The 27636-nt window shown below is 47.2% G+C and overlaps 1 protein-coding gene across 9 annotated transcripts in view; it reads right to left on the reverse strand.

Moving 5' to 3' along the window:
- Positions 1 to 4866: 4866 nt before the first annotated feature.
- SLC4A11 (solute carrier family 4 member 11) overlaps positions 4867 to 27636 on the reverse strand; it is a 136910-nt gene continuing 114140 nt past the window's right edge. For all 9 annotated transcript variants that reach the window (XM_069014782.1, XM_069014783.1, XM_069014784.1 and 6 more), the window contains 7 exons: positions 23565 to 23799; positions 22736 to 22842; positions 21459 to 21627; positions 18250 to 18423; positions 13082 to 13277; positions 11407 to 11576; positions 4867 to 8393 (listed from right to left, as the gene is read on the reverse strand). In XM_069014782.1, the coding sequence (XP_068870883.1) occupies positions 8330 to 8393; positions 11407 to 11576; positions 13082 to 13277; positions 18250 to 18423; positions 21459 to 21627; positions 22736 to 22842; positions 23565 to 23799 (1115 nt within the window). In that variant the 3' untranslated portion in view covers positions 4867 to 8329. The remainder of the gene's footprint in view (positions 8394 to 11406; positions 11577 to 13081; positions 13278 to 18249; positions 18424 to 21458; positions 21628 to 22735; positions 22843 to 23564; positions 23800 to 27636) is intronic.

Here is a 27636-nt window from a genome sequence, read left to right on the forward strand (position 1 = left end):
CCCCATTTCCAGGGATTCTGTCCATTTATGGTTTGTTTTTTTAATATATAGATTTATATGAAGGTCACCAGGGCTGCTTTAGGGCAGCTCATGCTGATGAAGGGCAGAGCTGGAGGAGGAATCCCACAGAACCTGGGGAGATCAGTGGCTGCAGACCAGGGTCAGGTCTGCAGGCTCTGGATTGTCCCAGGTCCTGCTCTGAGCCCCACACAGCCATTCCCAGCCTCACCTCAACCTCACCTTCTGTCCTCGTGAGCTGCTCCAGGATCCTGCAGTTAAAGGAGGTTGGAGGGTAACTGGATGCTGGATCCAAGCCTGGATCCTGTGGTAGGTAACAAATTCACTCCTTGGAGAAATGGGTCATCCCCAGGCTCCCCTAGGACAATATTCAGCAGGATTTGGGCTCATCTCTGGCTTGGGTGATGCCAAGGAAGTCAGAGCCAGCTCCAGATGCTCCCAGCGCACCAAACCAGGTCCAAGGTGCAGTTATTCCTTAGGCTTCCCCATTAAATGCTGAAATAATCCAATTTTTGGCTCCCCAGACCCCCAGGAGTCAGACACATGTTCTCACAGTGACAGCTGAGATGCTCGAATGCTCCAAGAGCTGGGGATTCCACAAATATCCCCAGTCCCCAAAAAACACCCTCAGCACTGGGAGAGAAACCTGGGCTGGGCCGGGAACTTTGGATTAAAGAAAAGACACGGATTGGGCAAAAAAGTAGAAATATATAAACAGCATATTTCTTTTTTATTTCCATTTCAAATACAGAGCTTCCTTATACAAGCAAGGAATTCCCTCTCCCTTCCCCCCCAGCCCCAAGCAACTCTTATCAAAAGGAATCCTTCACTGGAAAATCAACACCAGCTCAGGGACAGGCGCTGGGAGAGGCTCTTTAGCAAGTGCAATATCCATGGGCCTGAAATCCCTCAACAGGAGCTTTTCCCTCACTGAAAATCCTTTCCCAGCATCCCTGGACAAACCTCCTGGTCTCCCAATAGAGAAGGATTTAAGCAGTTACAAGTCCTGGGGGAAAATAAACCCAGCACTGCTACACATCGCTGGAAAATCCACCCCGGGGGATGCAGGGTTGGAGATGAGCTGGATCTGCCCCTGGAAGGTTTCTCCTCTTAAGCAGGGCTTATCCTGCACTTACACTCCCTCCAGGGAAAGCAGGAGGGGAAAACGAGGGAATATTTCAGATATTTAAGTATTTGGGATACACCTTTCTCAGGTGGGATCATGGGGAAGGGGTTGGTTTGCATTAACTCGTGCTTTGGATAAAGTTTGGGGGTTTTTAGCAGCTGAACTGGTGCAGTTTTTAGTAAGAGAATTTCTGTTTTCTGGGGTAACATCTCATGGAATCACAGAATATCCTGAGCTGGAAGGGACCCACAAAGATCATTGAGTCCAGTCTTTCCTGTTTTGGGACAAGGTACAAACTCACACCACCCAAGAGGACAGGGAAAGGAGAGGATAAACACCTCCAAAAATAGCAGAGCCCTGAGTCACTGATTAAATCAGCACAGCCCCACCAGACACCACAGGCTAAACCCTCCCAGGGTCAATCATCAGCTCCTCACTCCCCATTCCTTCTCCCATGGGAACAGAAGGCACCCCGGAGCACAGCCCAGCTCCAAGATGGACACATCCAACACATCCCAGTGGCTGCAGCTTCCACACCTGGGCACCTAATCCTGAGTACACTTTGGCACCAGAAGTGGTGGAGGTGGGAGGGAGCTGCCAACACCTGGGCAGGCAAGGGAAGCTCTGCAATGAAGGGCCTGGAGGGACAGGACCCAGGGAATGGCTTCCCACTGCCAGAGGGCAGGGTTAGATGGGATATTGGGAAGGAATTGTTCCCTGGGAGGGTGGGCGAGCCCTGGCACAGGGTGCCCAGAGAAGCTGTGGCTGCCCCTGGATCCCTGGAAGTGTCCAAGGCCAGGCTGGACAGAGCTTGGAGCAGCCTGGGACAGTGGAAGGTGTCCCTGCCCATGGCAGGGGGTGGGATGAGATGAGCTTTGAGGTCCCTTCCAATGCAAAGCATTCCATGATTCCCTGAAGAGGTGAATCCCATAAAATCCTGCTCGAGCAGGCTGGCACTGCCCTGGAGGTGCCGTTTGAAATCAGTGGCACTGGTCCCAAATCTCAGAAATGCGACGCTTCAAACACCAGAGAGGTGCCAGCAGAGGTGCCAGGGCAAGCAGCTCCAGACAGGAGCTGTGTCACTCCCATCAGAGAGCTCACCCCCAGCACTGGGGATGCTCAGGGCACCCAGGGCTGAACCTTCTGCTCCAGCCACCTCTGGCCTCACTCCCATGGACACTGCAGAACCACCCAAAGCCATCCAGGCATGAAAAACTTACCCAAAAAAGCCACCTAAGACACCCAACTGTTGCTGCTGGGCAGATGAGAACTGATCCCAGCCCTCCCAAAAGCCTCCCCAGCACTGAAATCAATCCCCCCCGTGCTGGATTTGATAGGAGGACTTCCTGCAGCCCCCTGATCACACCACAAACACCTCACTGCGCTGAGTTCCCCGTTCTCCCCACGTGCTCAGAAGTAACTCAGATCGGGAGGGAGAGGCTTTATTTGCATCCTGCTCCCCTTCTGTGGCTGAGTGAGGGGCACTGCTCCTGCAGCAGCAGGACTTTGTCCCACGGGCGAGGCGCAGACTCTCCAAGCGAGCAGCTCCTGCAGGAGATGCAGATGGGGAGCAGGAGGCAGCAGCTCCCCCGGGACAGGCTCTGCAATATTTAATGTGACATCAGAGCAGAGCCGGGTGATCCAAGCTCGTGCAGCATTGCAGGAAAGGGGAAAGGGGGAGGAAAGGGGGAGGAAAGGGGGAGGGAAGGGAAGGGGAAAGGGAGGGGGAAAGGGAGGAAAGGAAAGGAAAGGAAAGGAAAGGAAAGGAAAGGAAAGGAAAGGAAAGGAAAGGAAAGGAAAGGAAAGGAAAGGAAAGGAAAGGAAAGGAAAGGAAAGGAAAGGAAAGGAAAGGAAAGGAAAGGAAAGGAAAGGAAAGGAAAGGAAAGGAAAGGAAAGGAAAGGAAAGGAAAGGAAAGGAAAGGAAAGGAAAGGAAAGGAAAGGAAAGGAAAGGAAAGGAAAGGAAAGGAAAGGAAAGGAAAGGAAAGGAAAGGAAAGGAAAGGAAAGGAAAGGAAAGGAAAGGAAAGGAAAGGAAAGGAAAGGAAAGGAAAGGAAAGGAAAGGAAAGGAAAGGAAAGGAAAGGAAAGGAAAGGAAAGGAAAGGAAAGGAAAGGAAAGGAAAGGAAAGGAAAGGAAAGGAAAGGAAAGGAAGGAGAAAGGCGAAAGGAAGGAGAAAGGCGAAAGGCGAAAGGAGAAAGGAGAAAGGAGAAAGGAGAAAGGAGAAAGGAGAAAGGAGAAAGGAGAAAGGAGAAAGGAGAAAGGAGAAAGGAGAAAGGAGAAAGGAGAAAGGAAAGGGAAGTGCAAAAGGAAAACACCCAAAAGCCAAAGAGGAAAGCACTGATTTGTGATTCCAAAGCTTGTACTCCCAACAACTCCCTTCCCACAACATCCATGGTTTGCTCCTTGCAAGCAGCGCTGCAGCCAGGAGGGGAATGCCCGGGGTTTGGTCCTTCAATGCCTTAATTAGACAGGAAAACAATTAGGGAAGATGATTCTCTTCTAACATCCACAGGCCTCAATACAGAAAACGGCCCAACCCCATCCCATTAATTCTATTTAGGTTGTTTGGGAGGCTTGGCAGATGAAGGGAGGATGTCCCAGCTGCAATGGGGCCATAAAGGAGATTTCTGAAGAGATGGGGAAGTGCAGGTGTTGCACAGTTATGAATCCTTCATCGCTGCTTATCTGGCAAAGGGAGCCCCAAGGAGCAGCCACTGCCAGACACAGGTTTAGGTTCTCCAGGGAAAAATTCCCACTTGGCACCTGGGCAGCATTTCCACAGTGGAAATTCCAAAGCCAACTTCCAGAACGGGCTGGGGAAGCGGGAGCTGGGTCAGGAGATGGCAGAAACCAGCTTGCACTGAGTTTTGGGGGAACAGACACAACAGAGGTGCTTGAGCCACCCCTGGCTCTGCCCATCAACCTCCTGGGCAGATAAAAACACTGCAAAGGGCAGATGCAGAATGCAACAAACAATAAAAAAAGCTTGAAAAGGAGTAACATGAAGGTGTGACAACGATGGTGGAGATGCCTGGTGGGACACACTGGAAAACAGGAGGTGCTTTTGCTGATGTGACATCTCAGGTCCCTTTCTTGTTGCTGAGAACTCCACAAAAAACCCCCAAACCCCTTCCCTCCGACCACTGAGCATTCTCCAGCTTTGGAGGAACTTCCTGTTCCTCCCAAGAGTGTCCACAGAGCACAGTCCAACAGCAGCTCCTAAAGCAGCCAAACATCAGAAGCAGAAGTTTGCAAAGTCTCAGTCTTTGGGTGCAGCCGGGGATGTGGAATTTTGGGGAAGAACCTACACTGTACATGAGTGTGACCATCTACTCTGCTTCTTTCCAGAGCCTCCCAGCTCCCTGGATCATCAGGAAGCTCGTGTTGTGTCCCACCGTTCTGGGGCTCATCTTGGAACAGCTCTGAGCCAAACCAGCTGAATTCCTTTACTCCATCCCCATCCTTTTGCAGCACTGATGCACATCCAAGTGGAGCTTGACATTTATTAAATAACTTTAAATGTTGATGCCAGGGAGTCTGGGGTTGTTGCAGTGGAGTTGTCAGCTTTGCTTCCTAAGCAATCCCCAAAGTGCTGCACTGCTTGTTCAGCAAGTTCCACCTTTTCACCACCTTCCCTTCATTTACATGGATGAACACATCAATTTCCACACACAGCATGTCAAGAACGTCTTCAAAAAATAAAGTCTCAGACCAACGAAACCAGTCAGGTACAAATCCAATTTTAATTGTCAAGCTCACTTCTAGCTCCTACATTCAACACAAGGATCAAAAACTACAAGTTTGAGAGTAGAACTTTATTCTATCTCCAGTTTCTGATCATTTTGGCAGCTGTCAAAATGGCAACTTCCAAAATCCACTCGTTCCAGAAGCTTTTCCCTACCTTGCAGTGCCAGGTGAACCCCACGGACTCTCCCAACAGCTCTTGACACCTTTCAGACTCAGTTCTTTGGCAACAGTTATACAGAGCATTGTGCGTATATAAAGAGCTTATAATAAAACTTCTTTTACATTCTAATTGTCTTAAACCTTCACAGAAGTATTAAAGTGCTCAATCAACTCCGAACAAACCCTCCTTCCCTACTCAGCTACTTCCTGGAAACGCCTGCACTTAAGTCAGCAAAACCAGAAGCAAACAAGAAGAGAAAAGGCATGGAAAAATAAAATAAATCCTCTGCAGGATCATGAAAACCCCTTTGGAGACAAGAGGCCTCGAGTCTCACATCTCCCTTCTACCCAAATATTGAGACATAGGCCCAAATGTTCAACCAGTCCAAGCCAGCACAGCTTTCCCCCCACCCCCCCAGGCTGTGCTGATTTCCCATCAGTTGATTCTTTGGCCCCTGACTTCTGTAAGAACAAAAACCCCGCAGAACAGAATCCTACTGATGCTACAGAGAAAATGCAAACACTGAAGTCACACTGGTGAAGGAAAATAAAAGATATGAACAAGAGTTGTGGTGGATATTTAACCCTCCGTGCTGCCTGGATTTTAAATTCTCTCTGCAACATTTGACGCTATCTGAACTTGATCTTTCAAAAGGGCTTTACGTGGGGACATTTTTGGTCCTTAAGTGGGGGATGGAGGGTGCATCTCAAACCTATTTCCTCTGGCAAGACCCACAGGCCAGTCCACCCCACTATGGCTCTGTGCCTGAGGAGATCCCACCCAGAGCCCCAAAGAGGACCAAAGCCACGTTCCCTTGGGCACATCCTCCCCTTCCTCCAGCCACAGCACCCAGAACACCACGTAAACCACCCCACAAGGTGACTTTTTCCTGTGGAGACACCAGGAATTCACCCGCAGGCCACGTGTGTGTTACAGCTTCACTCAGCCAGAGGATGACACCTCTGATTGCAGCTTGGCTTCAATCTTTTGACATCTGTGAGAAGAACATGTTATTTCAGCCTCAGCAGGCCTCTGCCCTCCCTGGCTTCCAGCAGGTCCTGAACTGTTGGCTGTCACGTGCCCTTTGGCTGCTGACTGAAGATCAGACAGAGTTGTGCCACCTCTGAAATCCTGTCTGCCCCCGTTCCTACACGCAGCCCTTGCTAACAGCTCTGAGTGATCTCGGCACAGAAATGACTCAAAAGCCAGGGAATCGTGGGGAAAGTGCTCAGAAACCACACAGAGGTTTGTACCTGCTCTTACCCAGTGTGGCAGGAGCTGTCCCCAAGGCTGCTGAAAGCCAAATTCCCTGCCTTGATGCACTGGTTGGGGGTCACCCTGACCCTGGGACCTCTCAGATCAGCTTGGTGCCACGTGAAGGTTGTGTTTTTATTATCTATGACATTGTTTTGCTTGCTAAGCTGAGGGGTTTCCCCTACAATTTCCTCAGGGATATACAAACCCATGGATAGTCCAAACTCTCACTCCTCCCTCAAGTCTCAGTACAAAGGGTTTCGTAAGAAAATGAAAAAATGAGTTCTGCACACGTGTTTGAGCGCCGTAGGCAGCTCCACAGAGATTAAATACCTTCTGATCTTTAGTGCAAATACACCAAATCTGCAGTGGCTTGAGCCTGGCTTAGCATCAGCAGAGGAGCTTTGCACCCAAAGCCTTCCTCCCTCACAACTGGGTTGGTCTCCCTCACCATGCAGAGGATGGGGTGGGAGGAAAACAACTCTGCACCATTTACTGGGCAAACAACTGGTAAGAAACACTTCTCTGTGCTGATAAATTCATATTTTACATTCCTCTTCTTCCCTCATTTCTACTCTTTTGAAAGTTCATCACTGAGATCCACAATTTTCTGAACATTTTTCGCTGTGACCTGTGATGTGCAGCAAGGGCCAAGCACTGAAACTAAAGGGCAGCTTGTTTCACAGTACTCCAAATAAGAAAACTGACCATAGTACAAGCAAAATTAAATAAACTGAAATATAAAAGACAGCAGAAGTTAGGATTCATCCAGAAATATAATATAACGTCTGGGAGTGGGGGAAAACTGGGAATCAGCCACACAACAGAAACAATGAAATGACCAATGAGGACTGATTAGGTGAAAAGAGGAAAACTTTCATTGCATTCTGTACATCAAAATTAAATGGAAAGTTGACATGTTGGAGCCTCGAGACAGAATGATGAAGGTCTCAAGCCACAGGAAGAAGAAAGCAAAGAAACACCTTGAATAAAGCAACACGTGAACAAAACCAGTAACTGAGCAGCTTCCAAAGGAATAAAAGTGACCCTATCTCAACTGAGAAAAAGCAGCACTGAAGCAGAGAACAAGTAATATGGTCAGGACATGGTGGGTAACACTGACTGCACAAAACACTTGTGATATTTGGAAAGAACCAGGCCTATTTGTATATCTATGCAAAATATATACACAACTCCATATGTATATATGTACACATAGGCACTACTGTACATATGTATATGCAACCTGGACACAACTGCCCTCTGGGTGCAAGCAAAAACTGCTGCAGTTGTGCAAAAACTACAATTCTGTGTTTGATTACCCAGGAGAAATGGGAGAAAGAGCCAAACTAATTCCCAACCAGCTCAAAACCCAGATGGGGTTTCATCCACAGGGCCGTGCGAGCGCAGCCTCTGGATGTTCCTAGCTCGTTTGTAGGAATTAACAATTCATCCAAAGCTGTGGATTGTAGCAGTACACATTGCAACTGCTTCCAAACCCACTAATCTGAGAAAACAGCCACCATCTCTCCTGACATCAGTGGTTTAGCACGAGGCCATCCCACCCAGAACACCAGTTTGGGAATACTGGGTGCACAGGGAATTGGATTAAAAGGCCAGGACAGGGCTGTCATTCTATAAAACAAGGGTCAGTTGCTGTTCTTAGTGTTGGGGAAGAAAAGGATTTGGTGCATTAAAAAAGCCCCCTCCACCCCCAAACAAGGAAACACAGGACAACTCTGGATGCTCCAACCATGCAGCCAGGCTGGTCTTTGGGGTTTGTGGGGTTGGGGATGAGGAAAGTTGCATTTTCCATAAAGCTTGTTCGCCTCACAGCTCCAGAGAGCATCGTCCTCCCAAGTCCAAGGCTCCCTTGGTCTGGCACAGGCCCCGTGGAGCTGTGACAGGAGGGCATTGCCAATGTCAGAGCACGAAGGAAGTGGTGAAAGAAAACTGCAGGAGATGGTCCCACGCCTTTTCCAGCCCCAAAGGAGTTGTCTTTGCTGCTCTGGGTGCCAGGGACCCTTCAGTACTCTGCATCCATGGCATCCAAGTACTTGGCCTCGATGATCCTTGGGAGCAGGTTATACCTAAGGCAGAGCCAGAGAGATGCAGTCAGTCCTTGTTTATGCCAGGCAGCATTTTCCTCTCTGTGCAAGGCTCCCAGGTGAGTTTGTCCCTGACATTCACCCAGCTGAGGGAGGACACAAAGTGGGGCACAGCAAAACCAACCAATCCTGCAAGCAAACACAGCGTTTATAGGAACAGCAGTGCCAAGGTCCTGCTGGAAGGAGCCTCCTCCTTTCAGCTGGGAAGGAAAGAGAACAATCCTCACCCTCAGAGGAGGAAAGTCACTTTCCTTGAGCTCTGTCACCACCAAGTCCTCACTCAGGGTGACAAAAATACAGAGCCATGACTCCAGCCAAGACTCCATCCCTACCTGGTGTCTGGCTTCTCCACATGGAGATTCTCCACAGTGACTCCCTTACTTATAAAATGGTTTTTTATTTGATTTTTTTGCAAGAACATCCTCATAAATTAATATATTTGGGTGAGAAAGGTACTATGAAGTTGCTTTTGTTAAATCCCAGTGCATATTTGTGTGGTATTTTCCCTTGTTTAACAAGGAAGCAACTCTGCAGCTGTTAAAGTAACTCATAAAACACCAAAAAACCAGTTTCAGATTTCAACAGCTGTGCAAGAGATCCCAAACATCACTTATCAATGAGAAGTACCAGGATCTCCTTAAATAGCCCCATCATAGAATAAAATGCTTGAGAGCCACGGGAGCCCAGTAAGAGACAAATTGAAGAGAACATTTTTCTCTGAGCCACCAAAACCTCATCATCCCAAAGTTCTGAATCCAAACCAGGAACTGGGGATACCCAAAGAGATCAGGTTTTCTTCCAACAGGCTCTTTTCCATTGCAATAATGGATTTCAGTGGCTTCTCAGCATCTAGCTAAGACCACACCAATGATCCCTCACTAATGACAGCACAAATCATGTTTCTAAAGCTGTTGGACAGATGGAAATGTGGCTTTGGGAGACGTGGCTGGTGCTCTGGATGGGACACCAAGCCATGCCTCACTTGTGTTCAATTCTTGATTTTATCCCCTGGCTACTGTCCCATCTTCTCCTTCTCCCTTCACTTCTTAAAAAGAAAAAAAGAGAAAAGACATTAAATTTTTTCTACTGCCTCATCTATTTAGAGTGCCAAATCTTGGGAAAAAGTCATTAACTACAGAGCTCATGGATCATGGTGCTGCCTTCTTGGCTGGAGGCCACAGAAACGACATGAAGGCAAAAGAAATCAGAGGAAGGAAAGCCAAGGGCAAATTCTTGTGCTGTGCCAGGCAGCAGGGCTGATTATCCAGCTGCTGGGAAAAAACTGCCCTGGAAAGAGAAATGAGTTAGCAACACAGAGGGTATAAATTGACAGCATCTTATTTACTGAAAAGAAGCTACATTTGCATATTAGTATCTACCTCTTAGTACAAAATCAAGTTTTTTGACTGCATTCTCTCCACACTAATTTAGGTTTTTATACCATGTCCAGTTTGGCTGAGTGTGTCCCACGTGTTCTGTTCTGCACTGAGCTGCCCTGTGTGAAAAGGTGCAATTCCCACAAGAGCTGCTCATCCAGCACTGCTCACAGTGGGAATATTCACCAGCCCCTTACCCAGGCACTCCAGGTGCCACCAGTGTGAAGGGCAGGTGAAAACATTACTACCAGAGGAACAATAATTTCAGTGTTTTCCAAGCCTGTTTATCTTTTAAAACCCAGCCCAAATGGCTCTGCCATGATCCTGTTGAAAGCCACGGTAGCTCTGACATTTGCTTTTGTTTCAGAAAGGACTGGACCCATCTTTATCAGCCAAGGAAAACACCACAGCAGGTGCCTCTGCAGATCAGCACATTGGCAGCCCTGAACTTTGGGATCAGAGGGAAGATCTCTGGGACTGCAAGCTCAGAGTCAAGCAGATATCACTGGTACCATGCTGGCCTAAAAAGAATCAAGTGGATTGGAAACTTGATCTATTCCTTCCAAGATCTTATTATGGCCTCCCATTGTATCCAAAGGATTGAGAGCATGGATGATTTAACTGGAGAATGATGGGCAGTGGCTGCTAATGAATCCTAAGGAAGAAATGAGTTCAATTTCTGAACAATTCTCTCTTAAGACTGTAGGATATTGTGGGGTTCTCCCAGTTTTAAACATCTATTTTAAGACAAAAGGTTGCCAGTTTCACCCAACTGCTCACTGACAGTGGCACTCAGCAGTGCAGGAGGTCTGTGAGGTCACCACAGCACTGGGTAAGAGATAAGGATTCCTCTTAGGAAAAGTTTCCAGCTCTGCTGTGAGCACTGGCCTGAGGAAATCAAATGGCAAAATGATAAGGAACATTATCAAGTACCAGCTAGAGGCTCGGACTACGGCTTCTCAGGAAGATCAGGCATCTCACAGGCACTAAAAAGGAGAGGTTTTGCCTCCTGGGGAGCTGGAAGAAGAGAGCCTGCCAGCCCAGAACCCTTTGCACAACTCCAGCAGCAGTGAAATCCCAATTCCTCCTCAATCCTGAGCAGCTGGTGAAAAAACCCTCATCATTACCCACTCCCAGGAGCTGGTTAGTCTGGAAAATGCAGGAACCACTCACATTTCATGGAATAGTTGGGATTGGAAGGGACCTCTGCAGATCACCCAGTCCAATCCTCCTGGAGCAGATGACTCTCAAGAATGTGTCCAGGTAGGTTTGGAAATGTCTCCAGAGAGGGAGACTCCATTGTCCCCCCGGGCAGCTGTTCCAGTGCTCACCCTCAACACAAAGAAGTTCTTCCTCATGTTGAGGTGGAACTTTTTGTGGTTTAGTTTATGGCCATTAGTCCTCGTCCTGCCGCTGGGCACCACTGGAAAGAGTCTGGCACCATCCTGTGACCCCCTCCTTGGGGATATTTATATGGATTGATGAGATCCCCTCTCACTCTTCTGTTCTCCAGACTAAACAAGCCCAGCTCCCACAGTCTCTCCTCTCCTCACACTTCCATCCAAGCCTGAAGACACAAGGCATGGGAGACAGGGAAAAAAGACAGCCAAGCTTCCTACCTGATGGGGATCATCCCTATCATGATGAGGGGGAAGATCATCTTCATGTAGGGCAGGGGTGACATTCCAAACCCACAGAGGATGAGGAGCTGCAGGACCTGCAGGCCTGTGAAGTAGTGGATCTTCCTCTGGGGAACTCTGCGGATGTAGTGGGTCGGAGGATAAGCAGTCTGGGAAGAGAAGAGCCACATGTTAGACATGCAGGGATCTGCTCTTGTGGCAGCAGAATGGGGCTTTGGAACACCAGGCTTCGAGGGAAGGCATCAATTTGTACAAGCAATGCATCAACATCAGGGTCCTTAACAGGTTCAGCAGCTGAACATGGGATTTGTGGGGTTAATTCCAGTGCCTGACACCCCAGTATTGGCAGCAAGGATGACTGGGCACTGGGAGCCTGGAGAGAAGACAGGACACACCTCAGGGCCAGGATTGCCTCTGGGAGCATCTGCAGTGCAATGTGCTATCTTGGGAAGTGCACTAATGAGATTCCCTGAGGAGGATTGGGATTGTCAGGGCTCCCCAGCCAGAGGGGGTGTGCAGGGGGAAGGAGAGCAGATGCATCCAGCTGTTGTCACTGTGGGTGGTTCCTCCACCTGAAACCCAGCTCCTCGTTATTTTATTACCTTCTAAGGCTCCAAGCTTGCCCTTGGTGCTCCCATCTTTTGGCTGAACCCCGTTAGGGGAAGCCCAGGAGATCGGGGAGGTGCAGGAAGAGGCTGTGCTCAGACTGCAGGGATTTTCTCAGCTCCTATAAGCCACCCATTTTTGAGAAATAAGGGGGGGAAGATGACATTAATGGGCTCCATATGGTGGTTTCTTTTGACAGCTCCTTGCTCACGTCTGAGCACAGGCTTTGACTCACTGTCTATACATCAATGAAGAGGATGAGCGACTGTCTGCTGGCACCAGTACAGCCTCAGTGGGTTTCAGATTGTGCCATGACTCATTAAAAGGTTTCCACAAAAGGGAGTTTTCCATATTTGAGAAAACTTTTTAATTTTCCACGCCAAAGTCTGGAAAATTCCACACATAATTCGTACTAAAACCAGAATAAGTCACATACATCAGTAGCTGCTCAACCCTTGTTCAAAAATTGACATGACAAATGTAATCTTTACCCAAATTTCAGAGTTTTAACCTCTGGGATGTAATACTGGAGATCAAGATAGATTAGCAGAGATGCAGAGCCAAATGTTAGGCTTATTAAGCCCTTGACCCTTGTTACACAAGAGAAGGTGAGCTGGAGATTGCTCCAGGTACCACCTACACTGCAAACTAACAGCTTTTTAGTACCTGGAACAGAGACAGATTGAAAATACATCTCCCAGGTTTGTTTTCAACCCACATCACAGAGGTTTCAATAATGCAAGTAATTTCATTTAGAGTTTAAAATCCCATCTTGTGGTATTTCACACAAAATGAAAGTGTAAAACTGCACAAAAAAATTACCTGCCTGAAGCTTTGCTGGGGAAATCAAAAATCATAATTTCATGCTGTTGCGCTTTTGAATATTTTATATTAATGGCTTTTTGAATGCATGTACTCTGCAGATGACACATCATGGGGGAGAGGCGTTAAATCTCCCCAAAAAAAACCCCTCACACAAAAAAACACCCCACCTCCCAAAAAAAATCCCACATTGAGAGAGCAACAGTTTGAACACAACTCCAGGTACCTGTTCCTTGAGCAGCAGAGCCACCCTTTCAAAGAGCTGGTTCCCATCAATGGAGGTCAGGGCGATGTAGAGGAAAAGGCCAAAAAGGACAGGCTTTGGGATCCACTGGAGAGGGAAAGGGAGGAGCAGCAGCGAGAGCCCCACCAGGAAATTTGCCATCAGACTCGTCAGCCGGGTCTCCTTCACACTCACGATCCTGGAAGCAGGAAAAGAGGGGTCAGGAGATAGGGTAACACCCCAGGATCCATGAGTGTTTATCCCAGGGCTGGCTGCTCCATGGGGGAGCAGGACACGTGCCACCAGGGAAAGGGAAACTCATCCCCAGCACACTGGAATCAGCACTTGCGGCCTCGTGCTGACACTGGGGAGGCAGAGCCTGGCTGGAGCCAGGCCAGGCACTTAATCCACTGCTCAAACAGAGCAGCTGGAAAAGGGCCAAATTCCCCTTCTGCAGAGCTCCACAGATCCTATCCTGAACGAAATTGCCCTCGAAACTGATTCTGTTTAGCACAGTGCACAAAGAAAAAAAAAAAAAGGCAAAAAAAAGGCAAAAAAAAGGCAAAAAAAAAAAAGAAAAAAAAAAAAGGCAAAAAAACAAACCAGGCAAGAATCCTCTTTCTGGGCAGTAATCCTTCCCTTGATTTACCCAGGGCACATGCAACTGGCTTCTGTCCCAAAGAAAACTCATTGACTTCTCCAGGAACTAAGGAACGTCTTGGGGAAAAAAAAAAAAAAAAAACAACAGAAAGTCAGCAGTCTCCTGACAGCAAGTCAGCATTTTTGATGGATATGAGGATCTCCCTGTTTACATGGAAGGCAACGCTGAGAGCACCACACAGGGATTCAATCCTGCTGTGGGCAATTGCCTATTACCATGCAAAACATGTAATTAATTAATGCAAATTTTCCAGAGCTGACAGGACACAGATTGAGCTTTTCTGAGAGGAAGACTGACAGGGAAGCAGCAGCTTTAGCAACCTACTTGAGGGGAGGCTGCTCTGTTTTCTTTTCACTTCAGCTAAAGCTGTGAGTATGTCCTCCCAGTTTGAAAAAAAATCACCAGAAACAATAGGAGGAAAGAAAACCCGTATCTGTCAAGACTACTTATAAAAAGAGAAAAATAGGATTCTTAACTTTTTTTTTTTAGGAGGTAAATACAACAATTCAGAGGATAAGCCAGTGAATAAAACCTTCTATTATGAGGGAAAATTTTTGTCCATAGGGTGTTTTGGTGTCATTTAGTGACCTCATTCCCTGGATGAGACCCTCAAATTCTGAATTAACCCTGTACACAAACTATTCTGGGGATTAACACCAAAGATCTATCAAAACACACTTCCCTCCTCTGCATATCCACTGCTGGGATTTAATAATCTCTTCTGTCCTAAAGAAGATTGAATTCTTTCAACATTAAGTTGGAGAGTTCTGCTTAGAAGTAAGGTCAGGTTAAACTTCAAATCTGTTTATACCTTCATGGAGCAAAATGAAACTGAGGGGATGGAGGAGCCTTCCACACCTGTATTTGGAGAGGGAGGGAAAGGGTGACAGCCCAAAGCTTGCTCTGAGGATTTGGAAAACAAGGCAGAATTAACAGCAGCAGTCATAAGACCTAAGGAACAACAGGTGCCACAAACAGCACACAAAGCCCTGAGGACAGCACTGGAATTCTTCTGTGAGTAGAGGGGCAGGGCATACACATCATCCAGGATTACCAGGACAGGGTGCACAGAAGTGTTTAAGTAACCTCCAAACAGGTTTAAACCACAGCTTTCCTCCTTCCAAACAGATTTTTTTGGATCCTCTTGCAAATCTCCTACATCCAAGGGGTCCCTGCCAGTGCCTAGAGAAGCTGAGGGAGAGCACTTCACTCTTGCCAGCTCTGGTAGAACTGGAACATCACCTAAATGGATAGAGTTTGACATCTTTTCCGCTGCCTCCAGGTCTGGATCACCACAGAAGTCTTGGAGATGAACACAGCCAAGCAGCCTAAAGTACAACTGGAAGTGCTGTGCCAGGGTAATTCCATAGTCTGGCCACTCCAGAGCTGCCAGCACCACGATGAGCCTCCGTGGTGGCTCAGAGAAGCAGGAGTTGAAGGAGGCACTGATTTAGCCTCATCCAGGTACAGCAAGAGCTCCTTCAGCACCAGGTCAGCCACAGAGGAAGAATTTCTGCTGTTTCAGAGATCTCAACTCCTGCTGGGGAGGCTCCTGCCCTGCAAGCACACACAGGCCTGCAAGGGAAGTCATGCAAATGGGAGAGCTCAGGAACAAAACGAGCTACAAACCCATATTTCTATCAGATGCAAGGCTGCAAGAACAAGCTCAGAGTGGCACAGCCCAGGGCTAAGAGATTTCTGAAGTTCATGGAATTTTCTACAGCCAGCTCTTAGGGATGCAGCAATCACAGAGCTGTGTTTGATCACAGACAAGATGTGCTGCAATTACTGCCAGCTCCTGCTAATGCCACTTATTAGTTTGGAATATTTTATCAGAACATAGCTAAAATTGCTCATAATTTGCCAAACATGATATTTTTAAAACTGATGTTCCCAGACTTAGATGGATCTTCTGTGAATTCCAGCACCTCATTTCCAGAGTAAGAACATCACAGTCACATTAAGTCAACAGAGGAATCCTTGATTTCCATGTGTTCAGAATCTGGTTTGGCCCTTGAGGAAACAGCTCCAGAAAGTCTGTGCTGTGATAGAAATAAAGTAATTAAGGGAGATTAAAGAGCATAATCCAGGCTCATTTCCCCAAAATCCTCTAAATATGGCTAGCATGGGATTAGCTATTCCTGAAGTTCTCCATGTAAGCAACAAGAGCCTGTTAGCAGATTGCCACAGGAAACTTGAATCCTTTCTTTACAGGGGAGAAGGAAATTTTGCTTTCACTGTGACAGATCTTTATCCTTGTTTATATCATCATCCCATGGGAGCTTTGATTTGAGTGCAGGGAAGGAGCCTGCCAAGGGAGACAGAGCTGATTTTCTAATTGAGCTTCATTTCTTTTTCAGCAGAGCTGGCTAAGAGGGGAAAAAAAAAAAGAAAATGGAAAAGAAAAGATGACTACATTGCTTGGAGCCTCCTGTGATAGCCCCAGTGCTTTGCAGAGAACAAAAAGCTTTGGTCTCAAAGGGAGTTCAAAGCACTAGGAAACCCTCATTCCCTTTTTCACTCCCAATATCCAGTTCCCAGCACCGATTTGCCTCCAGCAGAGCAGAGCTGTGCCATGAGGGAACACACTCAGGGAGATCAGGGCATCCCTCAGCCCTTCCAGGATAATCACTGGAGCTGTATCTAGGTCAGAGTGGCCAAAGAGGCCTCTCTGATGCTTTTCTTTTTGGGCAGCTGGGTGAAGGAGAAGAGGACAAGGGCAGGAGTTAGTCCTCAGTTCAGGCAGGGGACTTGACTTTGTCAAGGAGAAGCCAGAATACAGAATCATGACAGTGGAAAAACAGGAAAAAGAGGCACTTGGATATTAAAAGTAACAACAGGAGCCACAGGAGGGAGGCTTGGCACAAGGGTTTCAATGTGTGAATTCTGCATCTCTCAAAGAAACAGAGTGGAGGTACCCCAGAGCAGATCATGGACATGAGGAGCAAGGACATGGATTAAAACCCTACAGAACTCAAATGTCAAAGATTTTTTTCTTTAAATAGGGTTTAGCTTTTATTCAAGCGAGATATAGCTGTGGAAACAACTGACAGCAACATATCCTAATGGGAATACAAACCCAAGGGACTGATTTCCCAGGAAAAGACCTGTAAAAGAGTTACAGGGAGCAGCAGGACTCAGCAATTTCCAGATGTGGAAGGTGAAATCTGTCCATTCCTGACCCAAAAATCAGCTGGGCCTGGTTGGGCTGGGCCATTTGGCACCAAAACAAGCATGAAGGCAACCCACTCCATCCCCCAAAGTCAATGACCATTTAGCCTCACTTCTGCTAAGTGGCAACTCAGAAAATGGAAACCAAGGCAGGATAATTAAAACTAATGGTACATGAGTGGAAATTACCACTCCTGTGGTAAAAGCACTCAACTGCAACAGACTGAGATCAAACAGGCCAGATCTGCTCCAGAGCAGAGATTGTTTCATGAGAAAAAGGTTTTAAAATTTTTTTAATAGGTCTGTGATAAGAATGTGTTGCTCAACTCAGAACAGCAGAAGAGTTGGTCTTAAATAGAAGCCCATGACCCAGCCATGGCTTCACACTTGTTTTTGTTTAAAACCCAGAGAATTTAAGCATCTCCTTCCCAAAATGTGGTGGGAGATGTTATGGGAGCTCTGAAATAATGGTGCATTTTTCCTCCCCTTCGTAATAACCACCAGACAGGTTTCAGGCAGTGAATCAGCTTTGGATTCCTTCTGGGGAAAGCATCCAGAGAGATCCGGCCAAAGCATCTCCTCAGCTTTCCACAAGGATGAAACTGAAAATGGCCTTGGCTGACTTTTCCAGAGAAGAATTTGCAATGGACTGGGTGGGATCCCTGTAGGATGCTGCCACTGGCCAGAGCATGAATTTGAGCACTTGAGTGAAGGGGATGAAGTCAAATCAAAGCTCATTGGCTTCATCTCTCCACCACCTTCCTATCTCACACATCTTGGGGACAACAGCAGCTCCCCAACCCTGCAACCCACTGTTCCCAAAGGATTGGTGTTGGGGAATAGAATTACTGGGATCAATAAAAGAACTGTGCAAGCAATAGGCCTGGAAGTTTTAGGTTTGTGTGTGAGAAAACTTTCCATGGGAAAGTCCCTGTGTGAAGAAAACAAGCAGGCCTGGGAAACAGAGAGGGAGAGAAAAACTTGCAGCTGTGCTATCCGGGAGTGAACGAGGGAGGTGAGCACTGAATTCTTTTGATCATAACAAGACTGTGGAAACTTGCCAATATAAGTCCAATTATGTAGAAATAGAAATGTGTCTTGATAAGCTTTAAGCCACTTAGGAGTTAACAAGCTGGTATACTATATAAGTGCCTTTGGACTGCTGATAAAAGGAGTTTTATGGAGTTTGCTTTATCAACCATATTGGTTTGGGCTGTTTCTCTCTCCCCCCGCTGGGGCCCGGGCTCCTCATCCCGCTGAGCTTCGTTATAACCTCTGGCAATAATTCTATTCCCCAACAGATTGGGAAGCCACAAATGAATCCAAAGAGATCACTTACGTCTCATAGATGTGTCCACTCTCCACCCTCTCCTCCACATAGGCCAGGGCCCGGACGTGCATGGGGGAATGCGGGAAGGCCGCGTGGATCCAGGGCAGGCCGAAGACCGACAGCCCCGTGTTGATCAGCGCCACGAGCAGCAGGTCCCAGTGATAGGCTGTGCCCTTCACCAGCCTGGAACAAGGGGTTGGGGACAGCAGTTACACCTGGTGCAAACCCTACAGGCTGCCCTTGTTGAACACTCAAGTGTTCTCACTCACACACAGAGATTTCACACCTCTGGATTTACCGTCGGCACGGTGTGAACAGTAAAGGTCGTGAAATGTGATGGTTTGCTCCCAAAGCTGTTGTCATCTGGAAAGAACAACTCTGAGCAGAAAGGCAGCCCACTAAAATAACAGCCCATAAAAACTTCATCAGCGTTTTTCTCCTACATTTATTGCAGGGTCTACACAAAATCCACGTGTGTGTTTGCTCACGGAGCCCACAGAGAGAGCGGATAAAATCCTGAGCAGTTGTTGTCAAAGTACTGACACTGAAGTTTCTCATCTCTCTTGTTTGTAACCCTGATGTCTCTCCCTCCCCATGAGCAGAACACGTGCTCAGTATGCTGCAGTAATCCCCTAATTACGTAATTGCTACTGCATGATAAGAAAATGGGACAGGAATTCATTAAACTTCAGCTCCTCCTTGGTAGTCACAGAATCACGGAATGAATCACAGAATGGTTTGGGTTGGAAGGGACCTTGAGGATCATCCAGTTCCAACACCTTCCACTATCCCGGGTTGCTCCAAACCCCATCCTACCTGTCCTTGGACACTTCCAGGGATGGGACAGCCACAGCTTCTCTGGGTAACCCATTCCAAAGGGTTGGTAGCCAACCAAGGAGATTTGCTCCTAAGTTCATCAAATGCTGCAGAGCCTCCCTGTTTCATTTTTTAGGGGATGGGGAATCTGACAGCCTTCACTGAGGAAGCTGAGCACACCCACTCTGCCAGGAGTGTGCAGAAAGCAGCACTGAGACTGAACTCACATCTACATTAACCTTGCCAATTTTTGCAAGGTCTGCCCCTTTCCTGAATATTCCCATCTGGTATCAACTGCTGACATATCATGAGTAAAGCTTAGAAAAAAAGGCTGGGGAAGGATTCAGCTCTCAGACTTTAAACCCTCACTGAAAGGTCTAAGGCTGCACTTCAGCTGCTGCAGCACTTGACAGCTGAATTCTCTCTGGGCACCATCAGCTGAAAGGGAGCAACATTTAGATTTGTCAGTGCCACCCAAACAAACTCCATTCAACACCTCAGCACAGATCTGGAGCCAACCAAGATGCTCATGGACACGAGGCACATGGAGCTGGGAGAGTTGACCGAGCACATGAAGATCAAAGCCATTGTTTGGGCAGCAGAAACCCTGGGTGGGGCTCAGTTTTGGGACAAAAAGCCTGGTCCCACTGGGAGTGACCCCCTCCACTGACTGAGGAGGCTGTGGGGTGACCGGGTCAGGTAGGTGTCTACCCTACAAAGCCTCTGGAAGGTGCTGGCAGGAAGGGTGGGATTGCAAACGTGTTTCCTGCATTGGCTCACGCTTTGGAAACACGGCCCCCGCTCACGTGCTGCTTTCTCTGAGCAAAGGCACCTTCAGCACCCTCAGGGTCATTGTTTGTTGTCCTGCCCATTCTTTTCAGAAGGCTTAAAGGACATCAACCTGTTGGAATGAATCCAGAGAAGGCACCGAGATGATCACAGGGATGGAGCACCTCTGCTGTGAGGAAAGGCTGAGAGAATCAGGATTGTTCAGCCTGGAGAGGAGAAGGCTTTGGGGTGACCTAATTGCAGCCTTCCAGGACCTGAAGGGAGCTACAAGGAAGATGGAGAGAAACTTTACAAGGGCCTGGAGAGACAGGACAAGGGGGAATGGACTCAAACTGACAGAGTAGGTTTAGATGAGATATTAGAAAATAATTCCTCCCTGTGAGGGTGGGGAGGCCCTGGCACAGGGTGCCCAGAGAAGCTGTAGCTGCCCCTGGATCCCTGGCAGTGTCCAAGGCAGCTTGGACAGGGACTGGAGCAATGTGGAATAGTGGAAGGTGTTGTGATGGCATCACAAACAGATGATGTCAAGCCCTAGTTTTTCCACCTCTAAAAATCCCTGCCCCGCTACCTGATCAGCATCAGCTCAGCCCTGTACCAAGGCACTGTGAAAAACACCCTGAAAAACTCCAAAGCATATTTTATATTCCTTAAAGACATTCTAGTGGAAAATACCAAAAGTTTAGAAGAAATTCATATTGGCCAAGAGATGACCCACTTACATACAGATTTATGCAACACTTAAAGGGATATAATAGAGATAAGAGGTGGTCAAGGAAACTAAATTAGTGTAGCTGAATTTGAGCTTGTCTCCTCTCTCCTAATGCTGTGTCACTCCAGCTACAACATGGAGAATGCTAATGGATATTATGCAAGGAGAGAACCCTCCCACGCATCACATTAGCAAAAAATCCTCAGAGACATGGTAGTTTCCCTGGGAAAAAAGTCATCCACGTTTGTTCTTGACATCACATCTGATTGCAGTTGGCACAAAACCATCAGAGGGAATATTTTAATAGTGTCACATCTCAAGTTTGCACATAAGTGAGCCTTATCAGACATATTGGTTTATTGCACTTCCACCTTTTTTCAGTTGGAATTTACTCCAAACACTCCTGATGCTCAGCTGCAGCACAATGTGCTACAACATTTATGTAGGTCATTGACTCCTCACTTTCAACAAATTCTCTGCACTGCCAGCGCAGTGCAAGTGTCCACACGCGTCAGATACTCCCTAAATATCTTGAGGTGCATCCAAGGACCTCAAACCGTACAAAATATCCACTTCACATTCACTACGCCACTTCTTGGCTCCCAAAACTCTTCCTGAAAAACGCTTTGGGAGTTTTAGGGGACAGATGATGGCGTTGAACAGAGGGTAAAGAAGAAACAGGTTGAGGTGATTGAGCTCGTTGAGGGTTTGTGGTTGTGGATCGCTGCCACAAAACTGACAGGAGTTAAGCAGCAGAGTTATGTCCATGTGTGGCAACAGGAATTCCTAGAAACACACCCTGCATACATTTTCTGATGCTCAGACAAGCTTTGGGCAAGCAGTGGTGGTGACAAACCCAATGACATCCCTCCAGCAGGGGGAAAAGCAGCACCAAAGGCCTTACCTGTTCTCCGGGGCATTGGTGAGGGACGCGACAATGTTCTGCTCGATGAAGAAGAGCATGGAGAGGAGAAATCCCAGTCCCATGGCACTCATCACCGACCCAATGGACAGGGACTGCACGGGGGCCAGCACAAACAAGCTGTCAGAGGCGTTGTAGTTAAATTTGGACACTGCAAAGAGGAGGGGAAGGATGTTAGGAGGCACCTTCTTGTCCAACCATCAACGTTTTACCCACATCATGAACTACTGGGAAACAAGCAGGAAAGCAGGCGTGATGCTCTGGCATGTGGGAGCCTGGAGGCCATGAAAGATGGGTCCATCTGGCTGGTTTGATTTATTTTTTTCCTCCATCCACTTCGGACTTGGCTGCCATCCTGATGGGACAGATCACTGCTAGTCCTAGCAAGGCATTACAGATATTGGAGGAAAACAAAAGAGGGAAACTTGTTTTCCACAGATGCGAGGTGTTTTTAGATGAGGAAACCTTATTTCTAACCAGCACCATAACGCTCAGCTCATCAACCCACAGAGGCATTTGAAAACCTCCTCATGTCCAACAAGCTGGGCAAGGCATTTTAGTATAAAATCTAAATCAAACCTCTGCTGCCACTGGAAGCAATCCATGGCTAGGGATAAACCACACATGGCCACGCATCATTTTGCAATCCAACTGGATGGAATGGCCATCCCAATTTTAAAAAAAAGCCATTTCTTATTTGTTTCCATACATTTCCTCACATCACCCGCTCACGTCACTGCAGGACAATGCAATTCCTGTCCCCATGATCGCTTCCTGATATGGAAAAGTTGATCTATCTGGCCAATGAATGGTGTCTCGTTTTTAGATTTCCTTGTGTAACTTAGAGCTGCCCAGATGCTCTGCACCATTTCACCTAAATTAGGAAAACAAACTGGACACAAAGAGGATAAACTGGGATGACCAACTCCATGTTGATATGACTGGCAACAACTCTTCCTGCCTGATGATTACTCTGCCCTTTGTTCTTCGCCAGGAATTGTTTATCTCCCTTATTGTGACACACACCTCAAACTCATTGAAAAGGCACATCTGGATAATTTTTCTCGCCCCAGCCTGATTTGATCAGGGTTTTGAATGACACAAGTCTAATGGTGAGGAAATCTGAGCTCTTGGTGAGAGGTACACGCAGTATTTTTGAAATTATATGGAAGAACTTCATTTTTTAGCAAAACCCTTCTAGGATTTCACTTCTCTCTTTCATAAGCCCCAGTACTGCAGAGAACAAAAACAGAACTTACTTTCAATTTCCTTGAAGATATAGGAACCCACAACAGAGAAGGTCAGGACTGAAATGGGTAAGGCACAGTCGGACAGGATTTCACGTACCCTCGCATGCAAATATGGGCTGCAAAAAAGACAAAAAATTCCCATCAACACCCCACTGTCAGGACAACCACTCAATCCAGACAACATTAATGCTTTAACAAGTGAAAATTCAGTCCCATCTTGCACTGCTAAGGGGATACCTGGAGTGAAGAATTAGTCTTTCATTCAGCTTTAAATCTTCTGGAAGCTACGGCCTTTGAAGGGCGAGGAATGCATAAGCAAAACACAAAAGAAACAAGAAAATAAGATGCAAACTAGGAAAAAAAAAAGGCCTTCAAGCACCAATTTGTTCTCATTTCCACTTTACTTTAATTGATTCCTGCAATTTTAAGAGTTTTAAGAGCAATAGGAGCAAACCCCAAATTACAGCTGGTGTTTGACTCCCAAGAGCACACTGAAGGTACATTCCCATTAGACCTTCCTGCACCATCAGGAATTTCTGCCCAGCAAAGCGGTTCAATGCCTGTTTGGAGGCAGTTACAGGGATCCCAACGTGAATTGGGAACCCAAAGCTTTTTTGGAAAGTCATTTGTGAGGCCAAACCTCACAAGAGGGAAGGGCATCATCCACTGAGCAAACATTTTGTCCTGCTGGGAATATTTCCAGGTGGCCCTGCCAAGTTCATCCCTGCCTTTGGCTTCCATCTGATTTTCCTGGGTTGCAGAATAAAGATCTGAGCTGTTAATGATTCCCTCACAGGGAACATGAAATAATCAGCAGTCTGAGCTCCAAAGAACTCACCTTTTCTTAAACTGATAGAGCGTGTGGCCGAGCCAAAGGGTTCCCAACATCAGCATGAGGCTGAGGACGGCGGTCTCACGCCCATAGTGCCCATCATGAGGGCAGGTCTGGTTCTCACTCACTGAGGAGTTCATCAAGAAGGTGGTGTTGATGCCGAGGCCTGGGATAGCATCAGCCCGTGTTTTTCCCGAGTAACTGTCTCCTGTGTGCCCGTGGTGGTAATATTTCTTAAAAACTGCACAAACAACCAACAGGCAAGTGTTAGGAGAGGAGTGTGACAATCAAAGCAAGTAAAACAAAGTGGGTTTTTTGTTTGATCGTGCAGTATTAATGTTAAGCTTCACCTGGTTTCTAGCTCTGTTTCTCAACCCAGCAGAAAGAAATCAGAGCTGTCGCTCTTAGGAAGCTTCATAAATTGATTTTTTCACTTATTTTAACAGCTAAGAGTTAAATGAATCCATAAAGCAACACTGTAAGGACTTCCAGGGCTAATTATGTGGTTTTGTTCCCAACACTGGAAGCGCTGCTCTTAGATATACATATAAATATTTCTATATAGACACCTGCTTTCAGCAGCCTGGCAAACAAATTCCATCAGGATTCTCTGGAAACACTGAGAGCAGCCAGGCTGCACAGATCCTTAAGTGGATTACACAGTGTACAGTAATTACTTTTCTTCCAAGGCTAGTCCAGATTTTAGAGATAAGTGCTGCTGAAGTGCAAAACCTGGCAGAACATTTGAATTTACAATGCAAATTAGAGTTACAGGGCACCAGAAGTAAACCTGCACGAGCAAAACACCCCGTGAAGCCCCTGGGACTGTCCATAAATGTTTTAGATCAGCTCAAAGGCATTGATATAAGGAATGGACAGCTGTAAAGACCCTCTTGCTCTTGAGCATTTACTGTGTTCCCATTTCTATGGCACTGGCTGGCTCCAAGTGTATAAATACGGTTTTGGGATCATTTAACCTCTTTGGGGAACAACAGCCTGAGGAATCACAAGGAGGAAGTAAAACCAGGAGATGGGAATTGGGCTTTCCCACAGTATCTGCTCAGATGGCAACATGCAGCATGCACACTTTCCCTGGGAAATACAGGAGGATGGAAACCACCGTGCCAGAGCTTTGCAGTCCCTCTACCTTCCTTCATTTTAGTCAAAATACCCCTTCAAACTTTGCACAGAGAACTTCAGGGCAAGACCATCCTCTCCAGACAGAAACACAGCCACCTGCAGCTTAGGCTCTGATGCACCTCCTAACATTTCCCCCACCCTCAAATAATAATCCAGGTTCTGAAAGCCTCAAACATTTCAGCTTTTCCATCTGCAGCGGCCACAGGGAAAGCAGGGAATTTTTAATTCTAAATATTTGAAAACAAACTTTAATTCTAAATATTTGAAAACAAACTTTGAACATCCTTGTGCAGCCCAACTGGTATCTGCAACCACCTTGAGTGGCCGAAGCCCAGGTTGTGTTACTGCTGGTTTGGAGCTCACCTCAGTGTAAAATGCCCCGAGTTCAGCCATGAAGCCATTTCAAATGCAGTAATGATCTTTCTTATATCACCTTTAAAAGGATTTAAAGGTGATTTAAAAGGAGTCTGGGCATTCCACAAGTGGATGAGGGCAGCGTGGCACGTAGGCCACAAGAGACAAGACTGCCTCACATTCAGCACATCTGTACATAAATTTAAACATCACAGAAGGTTTACAGTTCAAAATTTAACCTCTCAAACTGCACCAAGAGCAGCCAGGAGTGAGGAGATCCCCTTAAAGCAGCAGAAAGGTTCCCCCAGCGAGGAGCAATCCCACCCTGACCCTGGTTAGTGCCATGTGTTCCCTATGGCATGCTAAGGAAGAGGCTCTGCTCTCCTTTATTTCCTCCCTCCGTGCTCCAGCTGCCTCAGCCCTGGCAGGACACACACACCTGCTCTGCAAACAGGTAAATGGGGCCCAGGGCACTGCCAGGACCACAGCCTGGCACAGAACAGGCTGAGGGAGGATTTGCACTTTCCAGCTCTGAACACCAAAGGACGCTTTTGACCTGACAAAAATGATTCTGGCAGTACTTCCTGGGAATCCACAGCTGGCCAGGGGGAAAAACCTGCTCACCCTAAGTGCTGCTGAGTCCTAGAGACACAGCTGTGAAAGCAGCAGCACAAACCACCCGGGAACTGTGCAGAATGTATTTGCATTCCTCTGGATTAAGATCTGGACTGCAATGAGTAAGAAACAAGTGACTTTGTTTTGTGTCTCGCAGATTTTCTCAAGCTCCCACACGTGGCTATATCACAGTAACATATTTAGGGCTGGGTTATATTGCAATAATGTATTTAGGGCTGATCTTTGGTGCCCTGTGCTCAGCTTGACTCAGCTGCATGCTCCATCTCTGAGGCTGCAATTCAATTTATATGCACCAAACCAGGCAGGATTGCTCCAGTCCCTCCTGCATAGAGGAAAAAACCTTGCTTTACTCTTGTATTTTAATTAAAGTAATAAGAACATGCCAAGATGGAGAGTGGAGGCCTTTATCCCATACCACCTTGCTGGGAAGGATTTGATTCCTGAGCATTTAGAGTTTGTTTTCACACCAGAGCTCAGTGAACCTCACTGCCAACATTCAGAGAGAGCAGTGGAGCTGGCGGTGCCCTGGCTGAGGCCGAGCCCTTCTCCAGCCTCCAGCAACACGAGCTGGCTTTGTTTTCCTCTGCCTGGCTCACCACCATTTCCTGCCCAGTGCAGATGTCAAGATCAAACAAACACAGCCTCGGTGGCCAGGCCAGGCAGCAAAAACAAAGTGTCACCGGGACAGCGTGAACACTCAGGGTTTTGGTTCCTCTGCAGGGCAGGTCCCTCCCCCTCCTTTCCTGCATGAGTACCTTGCAAAAAATCAAGGCTATGAACAGGCTGGGAAAACATCTGGGCAGAGGTGGCATTGTCCCCTGGCACTCAGGAAGCCCAGAGTTGCTGCCAGCTGGATAAGGCATTACCAGGAGGCTTTTAAACAGCATGGAGAAAAAACCAGCTTTCACTTCCTCCTGAACTGCTCAACCGAAATTTTGAGTGGGAGGAGGAGGTGGCAGCAGCAAACCATCACCTCCTCGAAAACAGGAGGGGAGGAACAAAGATGAGCCTGTGGCCATGAGTTGCACTGGAGTCGTGCTTTTAACTATGGGCTCTAAGGATAAAGGCAGAGCCTGCCAGCACCGGTGCCCTCCTGCATCTGGAAACAGCTTTGGTCCCATCTGTGGATGCCCTGAATGCTCCCAAATGCAGCTGAACCAACATGAGCTGGCAAAGGAGTGTTGGTGTGACTTTATTACCATCATTCCTATAAATTCATCCCTTCACAGTAAAAAGAGAATTCAACTGGTTCTCTAATCACACCTAAAATCCCAGAATGGTTTGGGTTGAAGGGACCTTAAAGGTCATCTCATTCCACCCCCTGTCACAGGCAGGGACACCTTCCACTATCCTAGGCTGCTCCAAGCCCTGTCCAACCTGGCCTTGGACACTTCCAGGGATCCAGGGGCAGCCACAGCTTCTCTGGGCACCCTGTGCCAGGGCCTCCCCACCCTCTGAGGGAAGAATTTCTCCCTAATATCCAATTGAAACCTGGTTTCTGTCAGTAAGGCCACTGCCCCTTGTCTTACAGGATCTTCTGTTCCCACTGCAATACTCCAAGGATTTACTGCCATATTCCTGAAACTCTGGCAGACATGGATGCTTCCTGTGCTTTTGACCTGCACCCCACACCCCTGCTATGGGAGATCAGCTCTGGGATATACAGAAACTTTGTGAATATTTGCTGATTTTTACAGAGCAGCTGAATGTTCTGTTGAGGACCACCTGAGTGCCACAAGGAGACTGTCCCATGCCCCCAGGACAGGGCACTGAGCAAAGCTCACAGCCACAGAGTCAATGACTATCCCAGAACAGCTTCTCCCTCACCAAGCTCTAAGCAGGATATTTAAAAGATGCAGGTGTTCTGCAGAGGGAAAAACCCCTCTGATTGCACAATCAAAGCACACAAGGCACATCAAGGATTCCCAGTGAAGTGAGAAAGTGTCTC

Source organism: Aphelocoma coerulescens, chromosome 4, assembly GCF_041296385.1.
Source record: "Aphelocoma coerulescens isolate FSJ_1873_10779 chromosome 4, UR_Acoe_1.0, whole genome shotgun sequence".
Classification (NCBI taxonomy): domain Eukaryota; kingdom Metazoa; phylum Chordata; class Aves; order Passeriformes; family Corvidae; genus Aphelocoma; species Aphelocoma coerulescens.